This window comes from Hemicordylus capensis, chromosome 6 (genome assembly GCF_027244095.1).
Source record: "Hemicordylus capensis ecotype Gifberg chromosome 6, rHemCap1.1.pri, whole genome shotgun sequence".
Lineage (NCBI taxonomy): Eukaryota > Metazoa > Chordata > Lepidosauria > Squamata > Cordylidae > Hemicordylus > Hemicordylus capensis.
In genome coordinates this window covers 138074072-138099251 of record NC_069662.1, presented here as the reverse complement: position 1 = coordinate 138099251, position 25180 = coordinate 138074072, and the positions used below count along the sequence as shown (strand labels likewise).

The 25180-nt window shown below is 43.7% G+C and overlaps 1 protein-coding gene across 10 annotated transcripts in view; it reads right to left on the bottom strand.

The window, feature by feature from the left end:
* Window positions 1–686: 686 nt before the first annotated feature.
* Window positions 687–25180, bottom strand: part of CACNB2 (calcium voltage-gated channel auxiliary subunit beta 2) — a 303174-nt gene continuing 278680 nt past the window's right edge. For all 10 annotated transcript variants that reach the window (XM_053259773.1, XM_053259772.1, XM_053259771.1 and 7 more), the window contains 5 exons: window positions 24938–25047; window positions 8668–8819; window positions 7445–7540; window positions 4694–4879; window positions 687–2994 (listed from right to left, as the gene is read on the bottom strand). In XM_053259773.1, coding sequence (XP_053115748.1) covers window positions 2518–2994; window positions 4694–4879; window positions 7445–7540; window positions 8668–8819; window positions 24938–25047 — 1021 coding nt within the window. In that variant the 3' untranslated portion in view covers window positions 687–2517. The remainder of the gene's footprint in view (window positions 2995–4693; window positions 4880–7444; window positions 7541–8667; window positions 8820–24937; window positions 25048–25180) is intronic.

Here is a 25180-nt window from a genome sequence, read left to right as displayed (position 1 = left end):
GTGAGCAGCCATGGCTGTCAGACTGTGGCACACTTGGGGAGGGGGGATCCCCATATTATTGGTGCTCCAGGGGGTGGAGCAGTGCGTCCTGACACCCCGATGCTCAGAGCCGCCAACAGGAGCCGGTGCTCGTCTGGGTAGGCGATCCGCCCACCCAGGGAGGACAGCATGAACGTCTGCGGGGAGGTAAGCTCTTCAGGGCTTCCTCCCCGCAAACCCTGTAGCCTTTTCTCACTGCTCATGAGAAAAAGCTCGCAGTGTTTCAGCACCAGAATGTAGACATCTTTTCCCGAATCATCTTATTTGTGCTGTACCTTCAAGTTTTCAGAATTGAATAACCTCCTCTTCCTCCATGGCACTATTCACTATTTTACCTGCTGAGATTCGTTTCTTAGAACAAAACTCTGGGCAGAATTTAGCCTAGCCTGCCCCATGCAACGGGCTAACAAAAACCTGTTTTAAGTTACCTTTGCTACAAATATCCGCTTGTTCAGTGTAGAACTAAACTCAATTGCTATACTTGTTTGCTCCTGACAATAAGTTTAGTGCCAATAGTAGCTTCTTGACAACCTGCTGCAACAAAACTCCAGAGGTGGTTGGCAGTGGGACAAGTTGACCAGGATAGAGATATTGTCAGTGGAGAAGCTACAAAAATTTATTTTTCCAACAAAATAACTCTCCACAAGCAGTGTAAACTTTTTTTTTACTAAAACAAATACTCTAAAACACAAAAGATTTTACATTTCCAGTGAAACACTCAGAGTCACATTTGCCTGTGTTTTTTTTAATACTTTCCTGGATCTTCAGCAAAGAGCCAGCAGATTGGTGCTTCTTTAATTATCTGCAGCCGTAAACTTCCTCATTTTGCTTGCCTGTAATTTGAACCTTTAAAGAGATATATACAGAAGGAAGAACTAATTGAGATTTTGAATCATCGGTATTCTCAGGGCTGCCTGATGTGCTAAGATTCAGCTTCAATTTGTACATTTAGCTGCTGTTATGAATTGTCTGCTAGTGTGAGCAGTGTGATGCTTGGTGCTCATGTAAGATTGTGTGCTACTTCTATGAGAAAGGTGTGCTGAAAGTGTGGAAATCCCTTTCATAGAAGTAACCCCATAATCTTCTATGAGAGTTGCCTTCTGACACTGCTGCTCATATGAACAGATCTCATGACTGAGCAAATGATGATTGAATCATATTTGGATTGGCCATTACTCTTTTAGCAACTACTTTGTCATAGTTAAATATACATTATAAGCACAAACTTACATACCCCATGTCAAATGTGGCCTATCAAGTTGAAAGGGAAAACATCTCTGTGTGCTCACTGCAATTAGTGTGTACTGTGCAGAGCAGAAAACCAATTTATAGTTTCACATTGTGTTTGCCACAGATTTCAAACACAAAAATGATAAGTTTGCAAGGACAATCCAATCTTTTTTCTATAGTATCCATTCTTATTTACACTTATCCATCTACTGTGTAGTGAAACGGAGATGGATGAGTACCGCCTGCAGAGAGAGAGAGAGAGAGAGAGTGCACATGTGTAAAATTCTGCCTATGCTGTTGTGGAATGGAGTAGTTCTATTCCCAAAAGTTGCATGATACTATGCCAGTTGGAAATAATAGGCTCCGTCCAACTGAATTCATGCAAGTTTAAGTCTGAGTGGAACTGCCCTGTTCCATAACAGCGGGGTGTGAAATTTTACATATACAGCCATGCAGGTGGTGCTCAACCTCCAGCATTTCACTGTGCAATAGGCGGGCCACAAAGTACAAGCTTTCTGCTACAGAACAGAGTGTGTGCAGAGTGAACACTGTTAAAAAGTTTCCTGAATGAGGCTAGTTCCAGTTGCCAGTAATTCAAAAGCAAATCTGCTGACTTGGCATAGGACTCTAAAACAGTGTGGTCAATCTTATGTAAGAAGGTGTTTGCAGAAATAACATTTATAAACTGTCTATACAGTACACAGTACCAGTACATAGAAAAGAGATTTTGACTTTATGATCCCCTGTGTGTAAGGCAAGACTGAATTCTGTCCCCAAAAGTTGACCACTAGAGGTACAAGCAACAGAAAGTGGCTCTTAAATCAATATGCAAATCAGGTGCCTACAGATTAAAAAATCAGAACAGATGAGAGCTTCAGTTTTGGATGTGCTGATTTTGGCTTGCTGAAAAACATGGGAAGTTAATAAACATCAACTGTATTTCGTCTGAAAACACTAACAACACCCTGATGGCAACAGATATTGTTCAAGTGGCAGCTACCAAAAACAGCTTTGGAAAAAAACAACCAGCATGGTACAACATCAGGAACTTTGCAGTTGTACTATGCCAAGTGTTATAGCACTAATCAAAACAAATATTCTATTTCATGCTATTGCTGTGAAAGCAACAGCAATATAAATTAGCATACAGGATACCATGTGTTCTGCAATGAAAAACCCAGATTTTTTTTTTAAAGGGGCTTTGTCATACACCATTTCAAAGAAACATAAGACTGCTGGAGGCAAATGTTACTGATGGGCGTACACATCCCTCTTCCATTCTGCATCGTTGCGTTTTTTAGATATCACTTCTCCATCCCTGTCGCAATATTGGTCCCTTGATTTATGATAGCTGCGCTGCTTGTTGCCTTCATTATGGTCCTGCTCTCGGTCCCTTTCCTTTGAGCGATGCCTTGATTCTCGATGTCTGTGATCATTGCCCCCATGGGACTCGTCCCTGTGACTGTGATCTCTGTGAGAGTCATAGTGTTCATGTGAGAATTCCTCCTTTGGCTCTATGTATGCTGAATCTCTGCTGTCTTGTGTTTCTGAGTCAAAAGTTTCTTGTCTAGACAGGCCACGGCTAGTGCCACTACGATGGTTATGGTGATGACCTGAAGAGCGGTGTTGGGATTTCCTAGTGAGTTCCGACCGTGCTTCTTCTTCCCCTTGAGAACCAGTTCTTTCAGGAGCTGATTGTTCATTCCTCTGATCCCCTTGAGAGCCCTGGTTAAAATGACAGAATTTTAATTTCACAATATATGGCAAATAGGTAAAAGAAAACGCTATGAAAGCAGCAATATTACAGTCCTCAAACCTGTTACTCTTAAGCAGCTGCAGTTCGAAGTGCTATTCCAGAGTAAGTGGTTTGAAGTCATCCTATGGCTAGCAGCCTTGGTCTAATCCAGGGATTTAAGAGATCAACTTTTACTGGAGATATTCTTTATAATACAAGTGAACCTTCATTCCAAAAGCAAGCAAGGTTACTCTCACTTCATTTTCTGTTAGGCTGTTGATATGCTCATATCAACGCTTTAAGAATATTCTGATTAGCCCTGTCTCCCAGCACACACCACACAGGAAGCGAAGAGAAGATCTAGCAATAAGGTGGGAGAGTCAGGTTTCAAAGGAACATGGGAAAACCTGAGCGCAGACATCAGTGGAAAAGTTCAAGAGCAAACAGAATGAAAGCAAATAAAAGGAGTTCCAATTGTAAAAAACAACTTTTAACTTAAAACCAAGATGTATTATAGAGTCAGACTTGATAGCACTTGTATTATAATACCAATAATATCACTGTCATACTGTTTTTTTTTGTTTTTGTTTTGCAGTTAAATTTTAATTTTATCTTTACAGTTTATCCTTTCAGAAAGGCTGAATATTTCCAAGAAAAAGCAGACACAGTGAAATTATTGTTTAATTTTCTAGTACATTAGTGGTGACTGAAAATGGAAGAGAAAATTACCAAGCATAATCAAACCCAATCTTCATCAGCACAGTGAAATCACTGAAAAACGAACAGTTGTGATTATTTACCTTAGCTTAAGGGTGCAGTTATATCAGCCTTTTATAGTTCTCATCAATAAAATCACTTAAAAGCAAATACAAAAGCTTTAGTTACTGTTAATAGAATACTAATATTTAGATAGCGAGTCTACATCTGATTATCAAAACTAGGGCTAGTCCAAAGCATGATGAGAACTCTTCTGGTGTTTTTTTAATTCTATGATTGTACGGTATTTTCACAGGAAAGGTTTCTGTGAAAAGCATTGCTCCTTGTTCATAGATACTTCAAAAAATTATTAGATCTAGTACAGGTCTGGACTTATGACCAATAAGGAACTTGGTTTATTTCATTTCTACACTGCCAAATTATAAAATCTCATAGTGGTTTACAAAGAACAATAAAGCAGTAAAAACAACACCAATTCCAACCAATCACCAAAAACCTGGGTAAAAAGATGTGTTTTTAAAGCCTTCCAAAAGGCCACTGGAGATGTTAGGAGTGCATTCCAAAGCTTGGGTGGCTATAGAGAAGGCCCAACCCTAAGTTGACACTAGTTTTGTCGGTGGCAAATGCAAGTCTATGACCTAAATAAGTTGTGGGGATCATGCAGAAGACGACACTCTCTTAGGTACCCCAGGTTTCAATTTGACAGCTTTGAACCTTGCAGCTTATGAGACTATGCAAAATTGTCACTTTCTGAAATCCATAACTTTTTTTAAAAAGAGAGATTTTAGATATTATAGGATGAAACATTAACGGCATTGTTTACATGGCATTTCATATGTATCAAGTCAGAAAGCTAAGGGAACATCTGCAATGTGGAGAACTGGATATGTGTTAGTATGACAAGCAGGTGTGCAGCAGAGGCTCTTTGAGGAAAGCCTGGAAAAGGGGGGGGGAATTGAACCAAAACAATACCTGTAAATTAGCATTTGGGCCTGGGTTGATAGGAAGAGTGGCAGTTGCCAGTGTGCGAGTTAGGAGCTGATTGGGGGGATGGCTGCAAGCAGGATGGGTGGCCTTCCAGTAAGCTTCCAAATAGTCAGCTAGGTGCTCACAAGCATCTTCGAGCTGATTCTCGTCCAGAATGACATCAAACATTTCCTGTAAATGGGATATTCAGTCAGAAGAACCACGGTGCAGAAGAGTGAAAACTCATAAAACCAAAGCTAGCAACTCACTAGAAATGCACAATATTTGTTGGCTGACATAATGCACAAGGGTAACAGTGTTGGAATACGCTGCCGCTGCCGCTGCTGCTATGTACCCAGAAGCAGTGGCACCCCTGTCCTGATTGGTGGTTGTGCAATGGCGAATGGCAGAAACTGCAGGGGTGCAGCCTGTACAGCCAGTGGTAGGGAGAATAGCCCTACTGCTTCTGGTTACGAAGTGGCAACGGCCCTGACGTCTTCTAACACTGTCTCCCTTGCACACATAGCCAGCCAGTGTCTCTATTTAATGGAATCCAAGGGCACATTTCTGAAGAGTACTAATTTATAACACAGTCAAAGTTTTAGCATATAATACTGGCCAGTTCATAATTTCCACTAGTTTAATTGACAATGTGGTTTCGATTTGCAATTGAAAGCACATGACGGCTGATGAGGATCCATGTAAACAGGAAAACGAAGCCAACTGAGAAGTTATCTTCCCCACAATCACAGTGAATGCACGGAGAGAGGGAGAGGGCTGCACTGGCTAGCTGTCTCCCCCATTTGGAAGTGCCTGTTGGCCACACTCCAGGGCATCCATGCATTTAGTGTTTCGCTAAACAGGCAAACATGACTATGTGGAGGACTCCTCTATGCAGTTTGGAACCCTGGCTGGCCTAAATGAAGATCAGTGAGCATGGAGAAGGAAACTTTCTCAAAAGTAATTACATATAAGGGAAACTGTACAATTATTTATTTGATTGATTTCTATACCGCCCTTCCAAAAGTGGCTCAGGGCAGTCATAGACAGAGAAATAATAAATACATAATTTGGAATAGAATGTCTAAAGATGGAGGATGCCAAGGAAAGTTGTGGGATTCATAGTACCTAGGCGCATTAAGAGGAGAAGATATTATCCAATGGTACCCCTAATTAATGAGAAATTGCTTATTCAAAAGGGTACTTCATGCAGTTATTCTCAATGCAATTTTTGAGGCTTCTCTATTCTTAAAGCAGTAATCACACCAATATCTTGTTTCAGAAGAGGGCAGTGGCTGGACTTTGACCCCTCTGCTGACCCTTCCCCAACCAACAGTTCATGGGTGCAATTGCTGCTTTAAGAGTAGGGGATATCCACCTATCAATCATATGTTTATACTACAGTTCATCTTAAGACCCCAAGGCGGTTAACAACAAGACAAAAGCAATAATATTTCTTCTTATTTAAGAAATCCATCTTATTTATTTATTATTTCTCTGTGTAAACCGCCCTGAGCCATTTTTGGCAGGGCAGTATAGAAATCGAATGAATGAATGAATAAATAAATAATAAAAAGTTCAATAAAACCAACCTGAAAATGAAACAAACACAGCTGTGTCCTAAAGAGAGAGCCAGTGGCTACTCATTAACCAAAAGCCTGGATTTAAAAGGCAGGCTTCGGTTTCCTCTTAAAGGCTGGGAGAGAGGGAGCCATGCAGATTTCAAATGTGAGCAAATTCCAGAGCTTGGGGGCAATCACTGAGAAGGCCTTGTCCTGTGTGCTCAACAAACACGCCTCAGCAGGTGTTGGCACATGGAGCAGAACCCTTCCAGCTGACCTAGTCAGGTGGGTAAATTCAACTGGGTGGTCCCCAAGGTACCCTGGGCCCAAGCTGTTTAGGGTTTTAAAGGTAATAACCAGCACCTTGAATTGTACTGGGAAACAGATTGGCAGCTAGTGCAGTGCCTTCAAGATAGATATATTATACGCACTGCATTCAGTTCCAGAAATAAATCTGGCAGCCTCATTCTGGACCATCTGTAGCTTCCAAATACTTTTCAAGGGCAGCCCCACGTAGAGTGCACTGCACTAATCCAAACGTCTAAGGCATGGGTGATGAAAGCCAAACCAACTTGCTCAAGGAATGGTCGCAGCTGGCGCACCAGCCGAAGCTGAATGAAGGCACCCTTAGCCCGAGTGAAGGCACCACCACAACCATCTTATTTTCTAGCAGCAGCACTGGATCCAGGAGAATCCCCAAGCTGCAAGCCTGCTCCTTCAGAGGGAGTGCAGCCCCATCTAGAACAGGCTGAAACCCTGTACCCCAATCTGTCCTTCTACTAACCACCATCACCTCTGGATTAAGTTTCAGCTTGTTTGTCCCCATCCAGCCCATCATGGCTTCTGAATCCTAGTTCAGAACCTCCTTCGCCTCCCTGGGATCAGATGGTATAGTGAGTGATATAGGACTGGGTGTAATCTGCATATTGTTGACACTGTAGGTCAAATCTCTGGACAATCGCCCCCAGTGGTTTCATGTAGATGTTAAACAACAATATATTAATACAGCCTCATCTGCTTCGTGCCCGTGCCGCTGAACGGAGACCAGACGAACTGCAGAGATTTCTGCTTCCCTGGTTACAAAGATACATATACAAATTTACCTTCAGTTAGTTTTTTTTTCCCCTCTAAAAAAAGCAAAAAGCGACAATCCAAAATTCTGTATTTCCAACCGTGCGAAATACGGGGAACTTACTGGAGGGCACTGAGCCAGTTTATCAGCTGCTACCATTTGGACATTAAGGTGCTTAGCCTGAGATTTGCCTCGGGATTTTATCAACCTCTGTAAAACCTGAGGAGAAGATGAAGGCTTCGGTTAAAAGACGAAGGAGTGAGAACAGAAAATGTCCTGTTTGAATCATGTAAAAAAAGAGATGATATGTATAGATACCACAGCATGAGCCTTCTGAAAAGGTACCCCAAAGGAGGGCAGAAAGAATGCCAACCAACTGCAGGTTGGTTGGTTGGGATACTTCTTCAGAAGATATCCTTAAGCATGTTAGATCAGCAACCCATCTCGCTGCCCCAGTGTGGCGCTCATTAAAAATCTGGTTTTGCCCATTCAGGAGGGACATTTTTGTCCTTTGCTGAAGTCCTGGAAAGTTTTGCTGCTGACTCCCATTGAAGCCAGAGCTCATGCAAAAGGTATAAATTGCATTAGAAGTTCTTTCCAATTATTCACTGGCTGACATGATGCGCAAGTCTAAAGGGGATGGAAAACACTGGTGGTGGCAGTGCTGTGTCCATGGAAGCAGTGGTGCTGCTGCTGTTTCCAACCAACAGGTGCACATGCAGCAGCCCCACAATTTTCCCCATGGCAATGAGTGGGAGAAACCATGGGTTGCTGCTTGTGCAACCACCAGTTGAGAACAGCGGCACCACTGCTTCCATGGCCACAGCAGAGGCGGTGCCAATGTCTTCCGTCCCCGTTACACTGGCTGACAGGATGCACCAGTCTCTCTGTAGGCTACCCAGTCCTACTTTCAAGCTTAAGGGGTATTCAGAAACACAGTGGCATATGTGTACAGAAGTGCTTCTGTTTACTGTTCAGACATTATGTTGAACACTGCTATGAGTGTACAGAGGTACACTGATTCACATGTTATGCTGAGCACAGGTACAGCAGTACACTTCCTATCTGTACTATGCATTTGAGAGTCCTGTACCAGGTTCACATTTAATATGAGTGCAGGTACAGTCAGTCATCCACACAAAAACATGTACTATGTACAGACATCTGTACACTTGAGGGCTACTGTTAACTGGAAATAATCCCATTCTTTTGTAATGTTTTCCAAAGTAATTCAAAAGTTTAATTCAATAATATTTACTAGCAACTGAGTTCGAATCTGTGACCACAGCAGAGGTCTAAAAGCATATGTTTGGCCAAACATTGAACTAACATTTAAAAACAGTTACCTTCGGAGAAGAAATCTTTACATATACTATAATGGGAGCCAAAGAAGTTTTACTAAGTTGAGCTGGATGATTAATAGTATCTGCATCAAGTACTACCAGCTGCAATGTTCTTGCCAATTCAAATATTCGTTCAATTTCACTCTGAACTTCAGCTGCAGAAAAATAAAGAAATATCAGTTATGACAGTGTAACAAATGGGGGGGGGGAACTAGTCACAGAGTGTGTAGCATCCACAGTAGAAGAAAAGTTGGTTTGTTTTCTACATATGCATTTTTAATAGGATAAACTTTCTGGTTAATATCCAGACTAACGAAGTCCTGCTGCTGCTGAAGGTTTCAACTAACACCATATCAGCAATCATGTGTAGGTGGGAATTTTGATGACCTCACCTTTTCCCCAAAGGCCACTCGAGAATATGTCCCTGAGCGTCACACAACCCTCAGGGACATATTCTTGGCTGCACAGAGGATTTCCAGGGGAAGGGGAGGCTGCTGGAATTCACCCACCACCACCACCACCATGTGACTGCCGCTGCTGCTTTAGTCAGACACTCCGCAGCAGCACTGACACCTGTCACCTAGTACCCATGCTTTTGTATTCTAGATGTCAGCCGCTAAAAGTAAAATTATGGTTCCTATGATTTGTGTTCTGTGTTCTCTAAAGCTAATCCTTTCAGTCTTGCATGACAGAAACCTAAATTACCAGAAGCTTTTGTTGATTTTTATACCAGTCATGAGGTGTAGGTGTATATATGAGAAAAGTTTTCAGAATTCTAGCCCGTAGCTTGAGTAGCAATCTCTGGATGTTGTTAATCTCCACTGATACATTTCATGTATATTGGCAATGTGATCCCATATGATTTGTGGTTGTTTTGATGGAGAATATTGGTGTATGATCCTTATATGGAATGCTTGCCCTCACATACATACCATGTTCCCCATTGCCTGTTTTTTTACCACCATGGCTGCTACACAAGACCACCAACAACAGAGCTCAAGACAAAATCCCATTCTCCCTTTGCCCTCACCACTGCTGCCACTGAAAGATCTTTTCCGCCACAAATGTCCAAATGATGGAAACACCCCATGTTTCCATCAAAAATCATCTTCCATATGATGATTCTTACATTTCCTATGATATTGTACTGAGAAGCTAAGTAAATCAGTAATCTGGTTAGCCACTTTGGAAAAGCATGATCAAAAAGACACAAACAAAATTTCTCCTCCGTGCTTCTCATCCTTTTTCCTGGAAGCAGAAGAAAAACCAGAAGTGGTGGGGCAGTATCTAGGGAAATAACATGATGGACTACTGCCATTTGCTGGAATGAGCTGTAAATATACTACCTAAAAAAGTATAAACAGCACTGCAAAAGACAGACTTTATAGTTAACTTTCCTGGAATGAAAAACAAAATGTTAACAGTGGCTGACATATTGCACAATGGTACATCAGCAGAGTAACTCTGCATGCATGCAAGTTGTACAAATGATGATCTAATAGACTTACTCTTGTGCAACAGCTGCACAACTTGCATGCATGCATACGATTGTGCAGTAATGTACCATTACGGCCAATGTACCAATATATTTGTCAAATGAAAAATTTCCCCTACAATAAGACCTTGTTTAGCCAGTTCACTTGGAGAATATCCAAAATGTTCCGATATGTTCAGACAAATAAGAATGCTCATTATAGAAGGTGTAACTATAATAGGGCAAGGGGAGACAGTTGTCTGGGGGCCCACTGCCATGCCCCCCCCCGAGGCAAGTCACATGACTGACTCCCAGCCGCACACCTGTCCGGGCTTCCTTCAGTTGTATTTATCCGCCGAAATTGATGTGAGTGTTAAGACTTGGAGCTACCAGAACAGCACGTCTTTCTCTAGTACCATGAAATGACTTGCATCGTCCACAATTTGCAAAATCTTTTAAAAAATAATTTAGGATGATGTTACCAGTATTCAGCCTCATTTAAGATTCCTTTACTTCATGAGCTGAGCGGCAGTGAGTGGGGGGGGGCCCATTTTAAAATCTTGTCTCTGGGCCCACTCCAACCTTGCTACGCCCCTGTATAGGGCTGCACTGTGAGGCAATGTGGGGCAGCATTCAGTCATGTGGACCCCCCCTTGCAGTATGGGGTGGTCTAGCCCAGCACAGCTTGATCACGTTAGCTCATGTTTTGTGCGAGCTAGAGATTAATTCTGTTCCACACTTTTGAGCTGCTTCCTTCCTCTCTATTTGCCTATAGCTCTGATTCTATTTGTTGTCACTGCAGACCCCAAATGCTTACATATTGTTTTAGTTCTGTTGTGCACCACTTTGGGAATACTACAGTTGAAAAGAGGCTCATAATAAAGCTACTGAACAACCAAAGAAAAAGAGACCTTTGTCAAAAAGAGCGGACATCAGAACATGTGCTGATATTCTGAGAGGAGCTACAGTTAGTCGCTCACATGCAGCGCAGGGAAAAGCTGACGGGTGAGAGAGGTGTCTGTGTTGCTGCAAGCACTGCTCCGTGCCTTCTAACACTACTCCCATCATTCCCAATGGAAGTAAGGTTATAACTGTGGCTACGCAGTGCTTAGTAGGCATGGCACAGCCTGCCTCTGCAGCAGCGCTGACATGTTTTGGAGAGCCTTGCAGAAGTGCGGGTGCCTCTCTTGCCCATCAATGTTTCCCCTCACAATAATGTGAGTGACTGTTCAAGCACATATATGGACTTAGAAAGGTCCAAGCATCAATACTTGGTTAGAGCTGAGTTTCTCAAACTGGGAGACAAGAGGCACCTGAGGAAGGAGAGGCACAGGTAGCTTTGTACCGCTCTAAAGAGTCCAAGCTCAGAATTCCCACGCAGTGGACCATATCTTCACTGAAATCATTAGATGTGAACCAGTCCTGGTGCTTGAAGTTGCAAGCTTTGCACTTCACAACCTGCCATCTATCCGCCTGAAAGCTTCTACTCTCTTCTAGGGAAGAGAGCTGGTCTTGTGGTAGCAAGAATGACTTGTCCCCTTAAGCTAAGTTGCATACGAAAGGCAGACTAGAAGTGTGAGCACTGTAAGATATTCCCCTTAGGGGATGGAGCTGCTCTGGGAAGAGCATCTGAGCTCCAAGTTCCTTCCCTGGCATCTCCAAGATAGGGCTGAGAGAGATTCCTGCCTGCAACCTTGGAGAAGCCGCTGCCAGTCTGTGTAGACAATACTTAAAGCCGTCATAGCTTCCAACACACTTCTGATACAGCTCAGCTAGCCACAGCTGCTCTGCATGTGCCTTGAGCAAGAAGGGAGAACTCAACACAACTAGGGTGGAGCAAAGTAGAGGCACATGACTTAGGAAGGTAAGGATGAGAACCAACAGAGAGGAGAGCTGCCATGGCAAAATAAAGTATGACAACCAAGCTCAGACTCTATTTGCAGACCTGATGATGAATGTACACACATTCATGTCACCAGCAGAGGAAAAGACATACATGTGGAATTTGTGCAACTTTTTACGACTTTTGTCTAGGAAATCCGTCTTGTGTAAAGCAGCACTGAGAGTTCAAGTTTGATGCCAAGCTGAAACTGGCCCTCCCAACCATCACTTTTTCAATGTGTGAAGCTGGGGGTGGGGGCTTACATACAGTGCAGCAACCTTATGAGAATAATAGGAAGCTCGTTGCTACAGCAATGACTCTTATAATTAGTAGCAACAGGTGCTCTGCGAATTTGTTAGTTGTTTGGGTGTGGTTTAGAGAGGCACGGAACAAGCATGAGTGCCACAATCTTGGACCGGCCAGGTGCTGTGCTGTATGTAAGCCAGGGACATATGGGCAATTTGGAGGAATAACCCTAAACAAGGTAACTTATGGGGCAAACTTACCAGTGGTGTGGTAATTGCGCTGTGAGTAGGTAATGAATAATTTCCCCCCTCCCAAACCACAAGATTTCAGAGTGAGCTGCCTTCTGGTCTAACTTGAATTCATGATGATGTCATACAATAGCCCTATTCACATGCCATGTTCAACACTGGCACAGGTGTACAGTGCTCACAGGTTCAGATCTGTACAGAGGCACAGTTATTCATGCGTTATATTGAACACAGGTACAGCAGTACACTTCCTATCCATACCATTAATTCGGGGTGCCTGTACTCAGGTTCACTTTTTAAAGGAGGAGAGGTACAGCCATTCATACCAAAACATGTACAAGTGTGCAGACAACTGTACACAACATAATGTCTGAATAGGGCTAATATCTTAAGTCAAACCAAAGAGCAATGTTGCCTGTCCTTTTTCCTGTCCTCAGTAGAATGAAAGAAAGAAAGACAAACAAACAAGAAAAAAAGTGCCTACTAGGTGGGGAGCATGGTTTCTACCACCAACAGAATCACAAAACAGGCAGCAACAAAAACACATAATAGGCAGCAGATAACAGGCAAAAACACAAAGCAGGTAAAAAATTGTGAGTAGGGAGTAGTTTTTCAAAACCATCTCCCACTTCAGACCCTCCACTTTCAATCTAAAAAACACACACGTGTGGCTCGGTTTGAGTCCAGTTTGCCTAGAACTTTACTGATTTCTTCCCAGAGGCCAAGTAAATTGCCCTTAATGGTATAAGAAAGAAGCCTGATATAATAACCTTTTAGAACTAGGACAAAAAGTGTTGCTCATTTGTAGCTCATAATTGTTTCCTACTTGAATATGATTATTCTGTGAGGGGAATTGAGATGGCTATTAGGGATGTGCATGAATCAATTTTTTCATTTTGATTTGTACCAAAATCAAATCACCCCCAATTTGTTTTGGGTCCAAATCTGCCCCCCGAATGCTGCAGATTCAATTTGTACCCAAATTTTCCAAATCTGAATCGATTCAAGGCAAAGAAGGGGTCCTGGGGGCAAAAGAGTGGGGTGGGTAGTAGTGCTCAATGGGTGGAAGCTACCACCCAAATTTCAAAGAAATTGGGAAGAGGGGTGATTTTTAAAGAATTTTTGAAGTTTACGCATCTTTAAGCTTTTTCCCATAGGGAATAATGGGGATTTCAGTAGCCTTAGTTATAACTCGGGGGGGGCACCAGGGTGGCCCAGAGCAAGTTGTGGTGGGTGGTACTGCCCAATGCGTGTAAGGAAGTTACCACCCAGATTTCAAAGGAGTTGGGCAAAGGGGTGATTTTTAAAAGATTTTTGAAGTTAGCATGTCTTTGGGGGAGAAAAGGGGTTTCAGGGACAGAAGAGTGGGTAAGGTGGTAGTGCCCCAATGAGTCCCTGCTACCATCCAGATTTCAAAGAAATTGGTGAAAGGGGTGGTTTTTAAAGAATTTCTGAAGTTTTAAGCTCCCCCCCAATATGGAATAATGGGGATTTTCAGCAGCCCCATAACTCCACTTGGGGGTACCAGGGTGGCCCAGAGCTGGATGTGGTGTAGTGCACATAGGGTGCCAACCACCCCCAAAATAACAAGCCCATGGGGCACTGGGTTTTGTTGTTTCTGAGGTGTTCTTCTGAGAGTAGATTCTCTGGTAGGAAATGAGAATGGATTCAGTGACAAACAACTTATTTGAAATCTGGGTGGTATCATTGGGGCACTACCACTTGACCCACTGTTCTACCCCCAAACCCCTTTTCTGCTGCCCTGATTCTGCCCCCAAAACATGCCAACTTCAAAAAGCTTTTAAAAATCACCCCATTGCCCAATTCCTTTGAAATCTGGGTGGTAGCTTCCTTCCACCCATTGGGCAGTACCACCCACCACAACCTGATCTGGGCCACCTTGTGCCCTCCACATGTATCTATACAACTGCTGAAATCCCCATTGTTCCCTATTGCATAAAGCTTAAAGATGCTTTAAGCCAAACATTTTCTAAAAATCACCCCCTTGCCCAATTTCCTTGAAATCTGGGTGGTAAATTCCACCCATTGGACACTACCATCCAACCCACTGTGGCCACAAAATGGAGGTCCGAATCTCCAAAATTTTGGGATCCGAATCTGGGGTGATTTGTTTTGTACCCAAATCTGGGCAACTGAGGACAGGGGTGATTTGTTTTGTCTACAAATCACCCAAATCAGCCAGATTTGGGTACAAATAGTTTTATACCCGAATAATTTTGCACATCCCTAATGGATATAGGGGCAAGCTTTTATGTTATCATCATCTGAGCTTGGGTTGGCCATCACAGAGATCAAATCATCCTATATAAGGAACACGAACAAAGGCTCTAGTAGAGGTCTGCATGCTCGTTGGATTCCTCCCTTTTGTTAGATTCCTCTCCTGATATTCTATGTTCAAAGCAATAAGCTCTTTTACTATGGTTGCAATACTTCTTAAATGTTTTGATGTATCTATTTCATCGGACCGCTTCACATGCAATGCGGCAAATAAGGTTGCCACAAACTGCCTGGAGTGTGTGAGGGAGCCTGACTTCTGGTGTTGGTAAGGATATGCTGACACTGGGTATATTGTCCGAACCTGCTTGAAGTAGGTTACAGATGGCCCCCTGGTATTGAAAGATGAGTTCCACTCTAATTGGTATAAAAGCCTTTGTTATAAATTGAGTAGATATGGCCTCTCACCACAATATTTACTTCCACTGGGACATGATGCTGCCAAAGAAATTCTTAAACAACATATTGCGGCTACGGAGAAGCAATCTGATTTAACCCTTGTTGCCATCAGTAGTATTCCAGGTGGCTTCTCAAACTACCCTCAGCCAGCTGCGTACCTCACAAATCTGACGACTCTAAATCAGAGGAGAGCTTTCTCACTCGAGCGGTTTAATGCCCTTCCTCCTCCCGTTTTGGATGGCAGATTTAAGAAAATACCGCACAGGAACCGGCGATGTCCATGTGGTTCAGGCAATATTGAGTCCACCTCCCATGTTCTTTTATACTGTTTATATTATAGGGACATTCGCATTGCCTGGACTGAACCACTTCTAAAAAATATGCCAGGTCGATGGGAAGAGTATTGCACTTCCTTCCTTCTGGCAGACCAGTATACAGCAATTACAGCTAGGGTAGCAAGATTCTGTGCCGCAGCATGTAAACTGAGATGGGAGCTGTTGATTAATTGTAACTGAGACCTCTGTATGAATATGTTCTGATGCTCTATTATCCAGTCCTGTAGTTTTGATTTTATTTACTTTAATTCAATTTTTTTTTAAAAAAAATTATTTTGTTTGCTGGTCATTGACTGTAATAAAATTCATTCATTCAGATGTCAGGTTTGGAACCAAATGTAGGATAAAATATGCTGGTGTTGGGGAGTTTGGACAACATGTCCAATGCTGGCACATCCTTGCCGACACTGGCCATCAGGCTCCTGCATGCACTCCAGAAACTAAAGGTTCACATAGCAACCTTACTTGTCACATTTCATGTGAAGCCACCTATAGTGCTTATAAAAGATTATTATGAAGATTTCAATTTCCTGCAATGATGGATTTTCAGTGCTATTAAGGGCTACTTCTGTGCAATGAATCTGGTTTGCATGCACACCTTTATGTAGGAAAAAAGGGGATGTTTGATGAATTTTGGACACCCACAATGCATTCATTATAATACACAGATTCTTCAAACATTTAGAGGTTGCGTTTTATCATGCAATCTACATGATACATGTAGCAACAAAACAAATAAAGCTTCTAAAGCAACGTTTTCAAAACAAAGCACCTCTATTACACATGCAACAATGTGTGCATACATAACCATGTGTACACACAAAATGGAGGACTGTGTTCACAAACAGCTGCATAGAATTGTTCTTGCACATACACAATTATAATTTTGGAACCGATGGAATTATTATTTTGGAACACACAATTTAGGCATACATTTTTTTAAAAAATCCAATTGTCAAATGCTTTCTTCCCAATTGCAACTTGATTTCTGACATTTAAAACTGGGAACATCTTCCAGCACAGAGAATTCAGTACAAAGTACACCAGTGATTTATTTTTACCACTACAAAACCTGCTATCCAAAAGAGACAGCAGTTTTGTGAGGTACAATACATACTGAACACACACACACACAGAGGGGGGAAACAGCAACCATATATACATACCCAACACATCTGGAAAGGGAGGGCATTAATGAAGCAAAAAATGGAAAACCCCCCGAGATAATCAGGTTCTTGTCCAAAGCATACAGAATGAGATAAGGTTACAACATACATGGGAGCAAACAAGGAAAAAGGTTGGGTTCTTAAGACTGACAAAGAAATGAAGCAAAAATCACGTATTTGGTTCAGTGGCATATAAAGATGTCATCTACACACAGACACACATATATGGCTACTAAGTTTTAAACATGCATTCTGAGTCTTCTTTTCTCAAAAAACCCAAAACCTCACACACTTAAAAAAAACAAAACACGTCAAGAGTTTTTTGGTCTCTAGTCAATTTGTATTTATCAAAGATATGGAAGAGATATGGCAATTCATGCTGTACCAAGGGCCACATCAGAAGATCATGAACATGATCCCCTTCATGATCATGAACATGAACCCCTGCTAATTTGGCAAAGAGGCACCTTTTAACGTGGTGATTCTCTTTATTTAGGAGGGGGAGAGTAATTGGCCCTATCCACCCCCAGCACAGGACCTCCAGTGACCATTGCTGGTGTCTATCTTGTCTTTCTTTTTAGATTGTGAGCCCTTTGGGGACAGGGGACCATCTAATTTATGTATTATTTCTCTATGTAAACTGTCCTGAGCCATTTCTGGAAGGGCGGTATAGAAATCGAATGAATGAATGAATGAATGAATGAAATAACATGAAAACAAAGCTAATAAGGCTATGCCTGTGAGCAGCCGGTGGCCGAGTGGGAAGGCAGGGTTTCATCAACCCAGCCCCCAATATATACACATGATCTGTCATCCCAGTCTTCGGTGCACCACCATGTGCCCACATGTTCTGTGCTCTCATTTTCCCAATCTCCAGGAAGCGTACAAGGCACTGCAGGATGAGTGTGGTGCCTTGGGGGATTTCCCCAGGAGTTGGGTGCTCTAAGTGCCCAACTGTGTATGGTCAACCATACACATAACAACCCTGGTGCTGAGTTAGAGGGTGCGCTCACGCCCTCTAACCCAGGTAAAAGCCTGTGTATAAAACCTGGGCTTGCCGCGGAGGCAGTGCTGGGATTAACCTTGATCCCGGCGGTGCACGTAAGCCGCTCATGTGCACAGCCTCAATCTGTATTAACAGGAAAGGGGAGGAAAAATTGCTCTGTCAAGTCAGTGTTGACTCCTGTGGACCACAGAGCTGTGTGGTTTTCTTGGTAGAATACAGGAGTGGTTTACCATTTCCTTCTCCTGCCGCAGTATGAGATGATGCTTTTCAGCATCTTCCTATATCGCTGCTGCCCGATATAGATGTTTCCCATATTCTGGGAAACACACTAGCGGGGATTCGAACCAACAGCTTCCTGCTCTCTAGGCAGCTTGCTTCCCTGCTGCACCATTAACAGACTGGCATATTATTTCATCAACATGACATAGTTGGTAAAATGTTTATCAGAAAAGAGAAACGTTAATCAGAACACAATCCTTGAGTGACTTGAAGTGAAACCAGGATAATTCTTTTTCAACAGAATATCCACAACTGAACTCAGGTGAAAAATAGCTACGTACATATGGATAAACTGCAGTTGGTGAACAGCCATTGGTGTGTTGTTGTTTTATATAAAAGGACGTACATAGTCTTACGCAGGAACATAAATCACTATGGCCAGAATCTAAAGATTACTTTAGGCATGTCCAAGGTCCTGGCCATTCATGGTGGAAGGCAGGTTACCTTAGAGCTACTGAACTGGTGATTGTCGAGAGGTAGAGTTCAGAAAGACTGAGCCCTAATAAAACAATCACAAAACAAGGAAAATCTCAACACAAGGAAGCAGAACCAGTGGTAACAACAACAACAACAACAACACAGCTGTATACTGACAAGAGATTTCATCCAAGAATGACAATAAAGAGTGATTTGTCATATCATGTGAAGCTATGCTTATTTATGTGTAAACATAGCTGTCATTTTTGCTGTAGGATTTGTTATGATCTGCGAACTTCATGTTACCCAGATCCAGATGTGCCCTTATTTTTTGTTTATATTTTGGCCAATTAACTGCCATTAAAAACAAACAAACAAACAACCCCACAGAGTTTAACAACTGGTTCTGAGTTGAAGAAGATGGAATTGTGAAGGATATTACTACAGTGGTCCCTCGACTTACGAACTACTCGACATCTGAAATTTTCGACTTACGAACGGAAAAAAGCGCCGCACGCTTACGAATTTTTCAACATCCGAACGGCACTTGGGTGGGGGGTTCCACTTAAAAAGGGGGGGGGCTTTACTCACCCCTTCCATGAAAGTAAGGCACTGTACTGTACTGTATTCCTTGTAGTAATCGGGCGGCAGGGTGCTGCTCGCTTCAATCTCCCTCGGCGCGGGCTCCCGCTTCTCGTAGCCATAATCGGGGCGGCAGGATCGCTCCCAGTCCCTGCCGCCCCCTTCAAGCTCAGTCCCCCTCGGCTGGCGGCCGCCCCCTGAAGCTCCCCAGAGGTTCCCCGCTGCCCCCTTATTTCCAAATCTAGCCCCATTTAAGAGGATGGCAGGAGAACTCCCTGCCGTCCCCTTCCCGGCTGGGCTGCAACTGGCTTCTAGGAAGCCTTTCGCGCCTTCCTAGAAGCCAGTTGCAGCCCAGCCGGCAAGGCAAGCGGACGGCAGGGAGTTCTCCCGCCGCCCGCTCGCTAAAGTTCCCTAAAAGTTAAGGAACTTTAGTGAGCGGGCAGCGGGACAACTCCCTGCCGTCCGCTTGCCTTGCCGGCTGGGCTGCAACTGGCTTCTAGGAAACCTTTTGCGCAGGCGCGCGAAAGGCTTCCTAGAAGCCAGTTGCAGCCCAGCCGGGAAGGGGACAGCAGGGAGTTCTCCTCCCGTCCTCTTAAATGGGGCTAGATTTGGAAACAAGGGGGCGGCGGAGGACCTCTGGGGAGCTTCAGGGGGCGGCCGCCAGCCGAGGGGGACTGAGCTTGAAGGGGGCGGCAGGGACTGGGAGCGATCCTGCCGCCCCGATTATGGCTACGAGAAGCGGGAGCCCGCGCCGAGCGAGAGTGAAGCGGGCGGCACCCTGCCGCCCAATTACTACAAGGAATACAGTACAGTACAGTGCCTTACTTTCATGGAAGGGGTGAGTAAAGCCCCCCCTTTTCGCTCCAGAACGAATTAATCCGTTTCCAATGCATTCCTATGGGAAACCGCTTTTCGACTTACGAACTTTTCGACCTACGAGTATGCATTCAGAACGGATTAAGTTCGTAAGTCGAGGGACCACTGTATCTCTATATGTATAATGTGCTAAAATTTTCTTTTCATCTTTCCTTATGTTAAGAATCAATTTATATTAGTAGTATCAATAATTTTCAGTCTCTGGAACCATGATGTGCCATGCTAAAAGAACACATCTAAGAAATACCGGCTGACATGATGGGTAGTGTTACAAAGCCATAACACTGTGCCTAGGGCAGCCATGATGCTGTTGAGAGCAGGGGATTGTGCAAGCAGCACTTCCACAATTTCACAGGCAGGGAGAAATTGCAACAGCACTGCTTGTGCAACTGCCAGTTCTCAAGAGTGCTGGGGCTGTCTTATGAGCAACACAAATTCAAATGATCTCCGAGGGTCGGTTCAGACAAGCATTGGCTGCAACATGGGAACAGGATGGGTTTGCACCAAAAGAGCACCAGCCCTGACTTCATAAGAACAGTCCTGCTGGATCAAGCCCAAGGCCTATCTAGTCCAGCATCCTGTTTCACACAGTGGCCCACCAGATGCCTCTGAGAAGCCCACAGGCAAGAGGTGAGAGCATGCCACCTCTCCTGCTGTTGTTCTCCTGCAACTGGCATTTAGTGGCATCTTGCCTTTTTGGCTGGAAGTGGCCTATAGCTACCAGATTAGTTGCCATTGATAGACCTGTCCTTCATGAATTTGTTCAAGCCCCTTTTAAAGCCATCCAAGCTTTGACGGGCAACTTGGATGAACAACCGTCAGGGCAGGCACACTCTCAGTACAACAGGTACGCAGCTTGGGAATGCTCTTGGATCCAGGCCTCACCCTGGGATCTCAGGTGGAGGCTATGGCCAGGAGTGCTTTCCATCAACTTCGGCTGATTTGACAGCTGTGTCCATTCCTTGAAGAGAACGATCTCAAAACAGTGGTGCATCAGCTGGTAACCTCCAGGCTTAACTATTGCAATGCGCTCTACGTGGGGCTGCCTTTGTACGTAGTTCGGATACTTCAGTTAGTTCAAAATGTGGCAGCTAGACTGGTCTCCAGGCCAACCCAGAAAGACCATATTATGCCTGTTTTAAAACAGTTGCACTGGCTGCCGATATGTTTCTGGGCGAAACACAAAGTGCTGGTTATTACTTTTAAAGCCCTGAACGGCTTGGGTCTGGGCTACCTTAGAGAGTGCCTTCTTCTGTATGATCCCCATTACATGTTGAGGTCATCTGGAGAGGTCTGTCTCTAGTTACCTCCAGTACCTCTGGTGGTGACCCAGAACCGGGCCTTTTCTGTAGCTGCTCCTGGCCTATGGAATGCACTCCCGGCAGATATCTGCAGTTTAGGCTCTCTGTTGGCCTTGAAGAGAGCCCTAAAGACTTACTTGTTTGTTTGGCCTGGCCTTCCAAGGCTCTTAAATTGTTTTTAAGCATTTTAATTGGTTTTAAATTGTGTTTAAATTGTTTTTATATTGTTTTAAGTAGTTGTACACCACTGAGAGCCTCTGGATGGGGCGGTTTATAAATGTAACAAATACATACATACATACGTACGTACGTAAATCTATTCATCCATCCATCCTGATTGCTAGTTGTGGCCAGCATTCGTCTGAATTGGCCCTAACTGGATCAAGCATATTCTCTTACCTCACAATAAAGTTTCTCAAAGTTACTTTAAAGGAAGCACTTTCTCCTAGATTGACAGATTTTGGAAATGCAAATTTTAAATAAGTCAGTGTATAAGAATTAATATCTCATGAATATTGGCCCACTTTTGTAGTACCATGTACATTGCCCTTTAAACTAAAGAGCCCCTGGTGGCGCAGTGGTAAAACTGCCGCCCTGTAACCAGAAGGTTGCAAGTTCGATCCTGACCAGGGGCTCAAGGTTGACTCAGCCTTCCATCCTTACGAGGTCGGTAAAATGAGTACCCAGAATGTTGGGGGCAATATGCTAAATCATTGTAAACCGCTTAGAGAGCTCCGGCTATAAAAGCGGTATATAAATGTAAGTGCTATTGCTATTGCTATTGTATGATATCATAGTCATCTTCAAATAAATGAAGGGCTATTCCATAGAGGAAAGAGCAGACTTGTTTTCTGTTGCTCTTGAGGGCAGGAACAGAACCAATGGGTTGAAATTATAAGGAAGCAGATTTAGGCTAGACATTAGGAACAATTTCCTAACTGTAAGAGTTGTCCAACCATGGAATAGTCTGCCCTGTCCAGTAATGGGGTCTTCTTTGCTGGAGGTTTTCAAATAAAGGATGGACAGCCATCTTTCAGAGATTCCTGCTCAGTGCAGGAAACTGAACAGTAGGTCCCCAAGCTCCTTTCCAACTTGAAAATTCTATAATTCTATGACATTTTAAGAATTTTTTTATCTACAATTATTTATCTACTAGCTTAACCTGTGCAGAGCATCTGCCCGCTAGTACTTGATTGCTCCCCTCACTCCCTGCCACAGCCCCCCTCACCTAAGAGATCTTTCCACCCTCACCTGAGCACTCCTGCTCCTCCTCCATCCCATTGCTTCCATCTCCCTCACCCCTCTTGGTTGTGGCTGCAGCGTTGCTGGTGCCTATTGGCCAAGCTGCAGCCCCCTATCCCCAGAGACCTCCTCACCTCATCCAAGCCCCACTCCTGCTTCTCCCCACAGGAGCAGCAGCAGCAGCGGTTGACTGGGTCCTTCCTTGCTGCCACCACCGCCATGGCCACTCATTCCCCTCAGGCTGCTGAGGCCTGGGCCTGTCCCTGTCCCTTGCCTGCCTCCCTCCCTTCGCCAATGACCTCAGTAGCTCCAAACAGCAGCAGTGGTTGACTGGGCCCTTCCTTGCTGCCAATAGGCACTGCCATGGCCAATCGTTCCCCTCAGGCCACTGACCGGCTCAGGCCTGTCCCCCGCCCTTCCTACTTTCTCTCTTTCCCTCCCTTCTTTCTCTCTCCTCCATTCGCTCTTCCCCTCTGTCTTTCTTCCCCTCCCTTCTTCTTTTCTTTCTCTCTCTCTCCCTCTCTCTCTCCATTCCTGAGTTAACAGATCTTGTTCATCTTGTTTCCTCATCTAATTCACTCAACAACAGCCTCCTTCTCCTGAAGGGGCTCTTTGCTTCCTCACGACCCCTCTCTTTGCAGACCCCTGCCCACTATTCTTTTATATATACAGATTCCTCTCCTTTACAATCAAGAACATCTTCCAACCAGTAATAGTTGTATTCTAACTGACCTTAACCATCACAGGCTCCTCCCCCCATCTGCATATGGAATCCCCACTGCCCAATCACCATGGTGCCATAGGCTCCTCCTCCCTATTTCCATATGAAATCCCCACTGCCCAATCACCATGTTGCTTCTGCTCTCACAGGCTCCTTCTCCCTATCTGCATATGGAATCTCCACTGCCCAGTCACCACAGTGCTTCTGCTTACGAACTCTTGTGAGAGCTGCCACTCATGGGATTAGCCATAGGCAGGCCTCAGAGAATTTTACATATATATATATATATATATATATATATATATATAGAGAGAGAGAGAGAGAGAGAGAGAGAGAGAGAGAGAGAGAGAAGTCATATGACCAGCACTTATTCAATCAATCAATCAATAATTATTACGGTTTTTGACCAGCATAAAGTAGAATACATTAAAACAGCAGTGAAGTGGGCTATGCCTAAGACTGTAGCTAAAGTGGAGGAAGGTAGTGGTATAAAGCTACTGTTAAACTGCAATAAACTATCACAAAACTACTATAAAACAAGTCTATAAGAAGCTAAGAGTTAAAATTATTGCTAAATGGCTAAAATCTATAAAGTTTATAAAAACTGCAAAATATTGTAAAAGTTATAAAAAGCCTCGAGATATGCTGTAGAATATGCAGTAGAGAAGTAAGCTGTGATGATTATTTATTTATTAACAAATTGATCTGAGCCAAGTGGGGCCTGATTTCTTTCTGCTGGCTGTCAGGACCTGACAAATTTTATGTGTCACTGCATAGAATTTGGCAACATTATGTTTAGTGGCAGCATTTTGGTCGGAGACCAGAAGAGAGGTGTAGAATTGGTCTGAGCAATCTAGCATCCTGGTAATTAATGGGAACAGCACTTATTCTAAGAATCTTCTTGAGAAGTCTGCAACTATTTTTAAACATACACATAATTTCAGACACATGCGAAAAAGAAGTCCATGAGTTGTCTCAATAAGATCTACGGAGGTACAATATTAACTTCACCAAGAAGAAAAATAGTGCCTATTTTTGATTGGGGCTGCGGTGTGGGGTAAGGTTTCTTTTTAAACCCTTTGTTCCCTCACTGTTTCCCTAATTGAACCTACTGCCCCGAAGCTTCTATTAGCCACAAAAAGTATGGGCATAATGTTTTTTAGGGGTGTCCATAAAACTGGTTTGCCCGGTTCAGTTCAAGTATGGACCAGACTCAAACCAAATTGGGCATGTTTGGTTTTGTGCCCTCCTCTGAACATACCCCTGGCTCGGCTCGAATGCGAGCCAGTTCAGGGGTTCTAAGTTTTTTTGTTTTGTTTTTAACTAAACTCACTGCTGGGTCTGGGTTGGCGGCTGCGGGGGGTGGTGTCTCTGCCATCTCCCCTTCCACCCAGTGGCCTCCTCCCGCTCTAAAAAGGGCCAGTTTGACCTGTTTTCGGGCTACCCTGGCCCTTCCTCTAGTGGCGGCAGCCATTTTGGAGGCCACTGTGCATGCCCAATGGTCCTCTGCGTGGCCGGGTCTAATAGCTTGCGAGTGGGAATTGTATCAAGACTATGGTGTGGAGTTAGACCCTCCCACTCTCAGTACCATGGACCCAGTTTAGATGGGGGGCCTAGTGGCTGCTTTTTGAAAAAGATTTTGGAAATTTCAGTCATGGAACTCCCATGTCACATCTAGTTTGGCCTTCGCATGCCAGCTTGTATGTGAGTTACATGGAATAATCCCCTTTATATAAAATAAACTGGGCAGTTCTGAGTGCTATAGTTAGTGGCAATTTGTGGTATTATCATTTCATACACTTACCTAAGCTTGACCGTGTATTGGATCGTTCTATTATCGCATGCTTGCTGGGATTGTTTAATACTGAACGTTTGGCAAGCGAGATGTCTGCTGTGACCCGTGTGATTGATATACTGAAATGCAAAAAGGAAAAGAAAAGGAAGAACAGTATTGTAATTCAGAAATCTCGGGGATGGAATCAGAAAACAGCAAGAACATTCAGTGTCCCACACCTCCTCCAAGGGAAGTGTTTTAGCTGCTACTATC